Genomic DNA, 7,500 nt, shown 5'->3' with positions numbered 1-7,500 from the left:
TTAACCTCATAGGGTTTTAACACAGTATATAATGGACCAGCAGACCCTGTGTCTCTAGACCAGAGACCAGTGAAGGATATCAGAAGTCTCTTTCCCGGTGCTGGCTGAGCGTTACTGAGCAGCCTCCAACTGAGCTTGAAGACGTAGATGTGACGTGAGCAACCTGTCTGAAAGTGTGAAGTCTTCTGGTAGCTGTGCCGAGAGAAATCTCAATCATTCCCAATCTTACAGAGACGGAGAGCGTAGGTATATGTAAGGAGATAACATAGGCACAGGCTAATTACTGATCACTAACATGCTAGTTAACATTAGTCATTAAACCTAAACAGCTAATGGAAGTCCAAACTGCCTGTGAGCTTCTCCTGTACTATACGGTAATTCCTCTACTGTGTGACAGTAAGTCTCGTGGTTATGACCCAATCATTAGCCTATTGTTATAAAAGCGTCTGCTACGGAGCCATAACGTGAGCTACAAGGTAATGGAGCCTATTAGACATTGTCGTGTTTCATTAGAAATAAACAACGGACAAATAGAGTCTTTAAACGCTTCAGATGTAAAGTTATTCTCTGTCAAAGTGACGTCAGAATGAATGGGAGTCAATGGGATGCTAACGGGAGGTGATCGTTTTATAACATCAAAATATCTCCATAGGAGGTTCGAGTTCTGAAGAGAGGGTTACCCCCTGGGTTTCCCAGGCAGGGAGAGTCTAATGAAAACATTCCATCCAGTTGCATTATGGGAAGTGTAGGATGTTTTTTGGGGTCTTGACTCATACTATGGACTATAAGTCAGGATATATTGCACAGTGCAAAGCAAAACGCTTTATTCAATAGCTCACTGCTTTTAGAAAAGGGCAGTACAACACTGTATATAACTCTTCTTTCTTAACCTGAAGAATAAACTTATTTTTACAACACTACAGAAAAACACAGCTAACATAATGCTTTATGTAAAGTAGGGCAGTACAACCACACACACATATACACATTGTACATGTGGAGGCACCAACATAGAGGCATTAACCTCTCTGTATATGTGCGCCTTCTCTACCACTGAGCCAACCTGGCCACGCACCAACACACTGTGACTGTGTCACAATGTTTTATGATTGTTGGTCCCAAGAGAAACCTTTTTCACTTCAGCTGTATTTTTTATGCTGGACGTTACAGTTATTAATCTTTTCACATGGGAAACCTGTGTTTTCGTGTGGTCAACTACAGAGGAATAAGCTACAGTATACGGTGGTGCTCATATGTATATGAACCCATGCTAAAAGCTGACTAAAAAGAGAAATTAAAAAATATTCTTTTGGAAATTGATCAATTTTTCTAAGTTTTATTTCAGTAACAAACTTTATCTGGATCCATGAAATAATTGGCCTTTAAAAATAAAAATCTGCCTGCCTCTATGGGAATCTAACATAGGGGTGGACTGACTTATGACTTAAGGAAGAACATTTATTTACGATACATTATTCATTCACAAAGATAATTGGTGATCTTAAAGGTTGGACTTTTCCTATTTTTTTTAATTAAGGCATTAAGATCAATGTCCAAAAGATGATTTTTTTTTTATTCTTCTTTTTAGTCAATTTTAGCATAGGTTCATCAACTTATGAGCAGCACTGTATCAAGCTGTGGTTGCACGGCCTGGTGTTGAAAATCAATTTAAATGATCATTAAAATGTCATGACATTGTGTGACATCTTTAGTTTACTTGTTGTGTCAATACATGAATATCACAAAAGGTAGAATTAACTATTGATAAATCAACTTATCTTTTCACTACTTGATTCATTTAATGTTGGTTTGAGCTTCTTGATTGGATATGGTGATGAAATACATACAAAATCCAATTAATAACTAATACACACTAGCCCAACTATGACTTCAATCAGCAGTTTACCATTTCCATTCATTTCCATTGTGTCTGTAATGATCGTGGGTCTAAATGCTTTAACTGTAAAGTCTCAAGTCAGCAGCAAGGGTTGTATGTTTCTGTGAGAAGAAAAGACTTTCAGACACAGTCCAGACAGAGCTGTAGTCCTTATGTAGAGGTCACACACACACACACACACACACACACACACACACACACACACACACACACACACACACACACACACACACACACACACACACACACACACACACACAGAGCCAGACTAGACTAGACAGACAGACAGGGCTAGCTTTGTTTAGAGGCAGTCTGCTCTAAACCCCCGCTCCTGCATCCACCACCCCCACCAACACACACACACACACACACACACACACACACACACACACACACACACACACACACACACACACACACACACACACACACACACACACACACAGAGCATTTTTCTCACACTTCTTTTACAGGGAGCAGGCGGAGGTCAGGGCCAAGTCAGCCAGAAGAACATAATGTAGCCTATACACACACACACACACACACACACACACACACACACACACACACACACACACACACACACACACACACACACACACAAACAGACACACACACACACACAGACAGGTTTTCAGACAGTTCACACCAGTTCTCACAGCCTTGTTGTGTTCTTCTGACCGACTAACCATTACACAGAGACACACAGTCAGATGACTCCTAGAACTCATGCAAAACCTTCTTATGAATTCAACCATTCATGATTCTCAAACTTGTATTCAACCAGTTTTTCCCCCACTCTGAAACCTAAAAAAAACACTTAAAAAACAAGCCTGATGCAGCTTCACAACTCTACTGACCAGGTCACACATTACATGAGTATAACTACAGGCTTATTAATAGTTCATAAGTCATTTACGAATGTTATAGATCAGTTATAAGCCATCGGTAATAACAGCAGGACTCTGACTGCAACGTGGATGAAGTGGCATTTTAAAATATTATAAAAACGACATTATATAAAAACGACATTGTATAAAAACGACATTCGAGACAGGCTACATTTAGTACACGTTATAGATTACATAAATAAATACATAAAGTGTAAATACTACTTAAAGTAGAGCATTTAAGACAGACAAGGGACAGGACAGACAAGAGACAACCAAAGCCAGGGCAGAAGTAGACTTGGAACAGAGCACTGATTGTTATAAATGAGGTGAAGGTAGAATATATAGAATGTATGGGTGTGCATTTCAGTTCAGTTCAGTGTAGTCTAATCTAATCTAGTTTTGTGTGACTTCAGACGTCACAATGTGTTCCTAGTTCATTTATTTGAAGGTATTTTTCTATTCATTTAGTAGTTCTGTTGTGGGATTTTTGTTATTTAAGATAAAATACAATTTGCAGTTTTTGATAAGAGAACACTTCTGTTTTGCACAGTTTATATAAATAAAATGAACATTTTTCAGCCATTTGTCTGCAGCTCATTCTGTTAAAATAATCGTGCATTGCTTCAAATCGTGAGTTGAGTGCATTATTATCAATATTTTCATGCCTGGCAACCCAAAACATGTTCTTTTCAGTCATCACCATTTCTCTAAAGCCATCAAGAAGTCTCCAAATTGCCTCTTCAGTCTGACCGACACACAGAAGCAGCAGAGCATCACATTAAGAAGCTGAAACCAGTGAATGTTTGGGGCTTCTCTGCCTGATAAAGGACGTACGATCGGTGTCTGAATCAACTAATGGATTCATTGATTAACAGACAGCGTTACTGTCCTCGCTTGAAACTGGTAAAGTGAAAATGAGGACTAATGTCAAATTTAGATGTTTAATAGTTGGGGAAAAAAAAAAACCACCCCCCTCTAGCTGTAGATAGAATGAAATAGTTATAAGCATCGTGTCTCCTCTAGCTGTAGATAGGTGAAATAGTTCTTATCACGGTCTCCTCTAGCTGTAGATAGGTGAAATAGTTCTTATCACGGTCTCCTCTAGCTGTAGATAGGTGAAATAGTTCTTATCACGGTCTCCTCTAGCTGTAGATAGGTGAAATAGTTCTTATCACTGTCTCCTCTAGCTGTAGATAGGTGAAATAGTTCTTATCACGGTCTCCTCTAGCTGTAGATAGGTGAAATAGTTCTTATCACGGTCTACCCTAGCTGTAGATAGGTGAAATAGTTCTTATCACGGTCTCCCCTGGCTGTAGATAGGTGGGCCAACGCATTATTTGTCTCAGTGCAAGTAATTAGGTTGTTTTTTTGTCTTTTGTCGGCTCACTTTTACTCACAACATGCTAACCGGCACCATAGGATTCCATTCACTACGCTAAGCTAACTAGCGGCGGCGCTGCCGGTGTTGCACCGGACTAAAACAATGCATGCACAAACAATGTGTTGGCCCACCTATCTACAGCTAGAGGAGACCTCACCTATCTACAGCTAGAGGAGACCCCACCTATCTACAGCTAGAGGAGACCCCACCTATCTACAGCTAGAGGAGACAGTGATAAGCTCTATTTCACCTATCTACAGCTAGAGGAGACCGTGATAAGCCCTATTTCACCTATCTACAGCTAGGGGAGACCGTGATAAGCCCTATTTCACCTATCTACAGCTAGGGGAGACCATGATAAGACCTATTTCACCTATCTACAGCTAGAGGAGACCGTGATAAGCCCTATTTCACCTATCTACAGCTAGAGGAGACAGTGATAAGCTCTATTTCACCTATCTACAGCTAGAGGAGACAGTGATAAGCCCTATTTCACCTATCTACAGCTAGAGGAGACCATGATAAGACCTATTTCACCTATCTACAGCTAGAGGAGACCGTGATAAGCCCTATTACACCTATCTACAGCTAGAGGAGACCGTGATAAGCCCTATTACACCTATCTACAGCTAGAGGAGACCGTGATAAGCCCTATTTCACCTATCTACAGCTAGAGGAGACAGTGATAAGCTCTATTTCACCTATCTACAGCCAGGGGAGACCGTGATAAGCCCTATTTCACCTATCTACAGCTAGAGGAGACTGTGATAAGACCTATTTCACCTATCTACAGCTAGAGGAGACAGTGATAAGACCTATTTCACCTATCTACAGCTAGAGGAGACCGTGATAAGCCCTATTTCACCTATCTACAGCTAGGGGAGACTGTGATAAGACCTATTTCACCTATCTACAGCTAGAGGAGACTGTGATAAGATCTATTTCACCTATCTACAGCTAGAGGAGACCGTGATAAGCCCTATTTCACCTATCTACAGCTAGGGGAGACTGTGATAAGATCTATTTCACCTATCTACAGCTAGGGGAGACTGTGATAAGATCTATTTCACCTATCTACAGCTAGGGGAGACTGTGATAAGACCTATTTCACCTATCTACAGCTAGAGGAGACAGTGATAAGACCTATTTCACCTATCTACAGCTAGAGGAGACCGTGATAAGCCGTATTTCAACAAACGGTGGCGTAAAAAAACTAAAATCTAAAATAATTGTGGCTGGTTAGCTCAGTTGGCAGAGCGGGCGCACATATGCAGAGGGTTTATTCCTCAACGCAGAAGGTCCAGCGTTCGAGTCCGACCTGTGACGGTTTTCCTGCATGTCTTTCCCCCCTTTCATATCTCAGCTTTCCTATCTAATAAAGGCAGAAATGCCCCCCAAAATTAAGTTGATTGCAAAATAAGCCTTGGCTTCAGCCGCGATACGCAGAAAATCAAATATCACGATATTTTTTACCAAATACCTCGATATCGATACCGCAACGATATTGTAGTGTTGACTATTGGTGCTTTCACACAATATCTTCACAAAGAGATTTTAGGTAAATAATCATCAGTAATGTGGATATAATGACTAAGTGGGTAAAGGTGAATAATAGAACAGTTACAACAGTCTGGTAAGTTCAGAAAGGACATCACTTTACTGTAATACAGCCTTTAGAACCAGGAAAAGACACTTATGTCATATCACGATATCCAAAATCTAAGACGATATCTAGTCTCATATCACGATATCCATATAATATCCATATATTGCCCAGCTCTAGTTGGACTCAGACACCACAGATTTCTTTTTCGGCCAAGTCCAAGTTGAATATTCCTTCTTCTTTTAGTTGTTTTGGCCTCCACTAAGGTTTAATCAATGAGCCCAGATCACCCCAAACGGTCACTACGTTCCTTAGATTTACAGGTCTGCAGATTAAAAGCACCCTTCTACTTCCACACATAACTCTATGAGCATAATGCATGGATTTATTCATAGTTCAGTCTATAAAATGTGAGAAAAATTGTGAAAACTGCCGTTGACAAGTTCCCAGGGTCCAAGGTGGAGTCTTTTATACTCGACTAACAGTCCAAAACACAAAGGTACTCCAGCCTATTCCTTTTTCGTCATCATTATCATCGTAAAGCCTTTAAAGGATTAGTTTAATAACTTGCGGAGTATCATATACCCTCAACAATATTAGTCCTTATTAGGAAATCACAGCTGATTTAGAGATGACCAACTCACCGCACAGTTGGGTCTGAACACAGTTGTCATGGCTGTGGCTTCCTGACGGAGGCTGCATGCTCTCTCTGCTCAGACTTTCTCCAGCCAGGATCAGTAACCTGAAGACCTTCTTCCCAAAACTAAACACAAAACTAAAAAACTAACTAATAACAAGTCCTCCCGCTGCAGTTAAACTCCAGACTACATGTCCTGTCCCGTGGATGCTGCAACGCTGTGTGTGGGTATGTGTGTGTGTGTCCTCGCCGGCTGACACACACACTCTGAAGCTAGACTGAGCTTTGTCTGCAACTTTTTCTCACACAGATTCCCACACTGCCCGGACACACACACACACACACACACACACACACACACACACACACACACACACAGACACATTGAGGAAACAGCTGACCAACCCCCTCCCAATAGCTGGGAACAAAAGGGGTGAATGTGAGGGAGAGAGGGGGAGGGAGAGACAGAGAAGAAAGAGACGAGAGAGAGAAAGAGGCGGAGTGGTGGGAGTGTCTGGGAGACACAGATGGGTCAGAGAGACAGACAGAATAATGATGAGAGAGAGACAGAGAGACAGACAGAGAGAGAGACAGAGAGAGAGAGAGACAGAGAGAGAGAGATAAGGGGTGAGGAGAGCAGAATCTGCAGCTTCAACTTCTCTACAAAATAAAAGAATTCACAACAATAAACTGATCGTTTGTAAACTCAATATTTATGACAAAGACATCAGAATCGCCGGTCACGTCTAATCACTGGTTCACTCTACAGTACATGGTCAGGTCTAATCACTGGTTCACTCTACAGTACATGGTCAGGTCTAATCACTGGTTCACTCTACAGTACATGGTCAGGTCTAATCACTGGTTCACTCTACAGTACATGGTCAGGTCTAATCACTGGTTCACTCTACAGTACATGGTCACGTCTAATCACTGGTTCACTCTACAGTACATGGTCAGGTCTAATCACTGGTTCACTCTACAGTACATGGTCAGGTCTAATCACTGGTTCACTCTACAGTACATGGTCAGGTCTAATCACTGGTTCACGCTACAGTACATGGTCAGGTCTAATCACTGGTTCACTCT

At 41.3% G+C, this 7,500-nt stretch overlaps 1 protein-coding gene across 2 annotated transcripts in view; it reads right to left on the bottom strand.

The window, feature by feature from the left end:
• pmepa1 (prostate transmembrane protein, androgen induced 1) overlaps window positions 1-7,500 on the bottom strand; it is a 61,270-nt gene that overhangs the window by 8,666 nt on the left and 45,104 nt on the right. The window contains exon 1 of one of the 2 annotated variants that reach the window (XM_039797615.1): window positions 6,419-6,825. The exons of the other annotated variant lie outside the window; for it this stretch is intronic. Coding sequence (XP_039653549.1) covers window positions 6,419-6,476 — 58 coding nt within the window. The 5' untranslated portion in view covers window positions 6,477-6,825. Of the gene's footprint in view, window positions 1-6,418; window positions 6,826-7,500 lie in introns of those variants that run through there. 2 annotated transcript variants of the gene reach the window in all.

The sequence above is a fragment of the Perca fluviatilis genome, chromosome 4 (genome assembly GCF_010015445.1).
Source record: "Perca fluviatilis chromosome 4, GENO_Pfluv_1.0, whole genome shotgun sequence".
Classification (NCBI taxonomy): Eukaryota; Metazoa; Chordata; class Actinopteri; order Perciformes; family Percidae; genus Perca; species Perca fluviatilis.
This window is presented reverse-complemented; position numbering and strand designations above follow the sequence as displayed.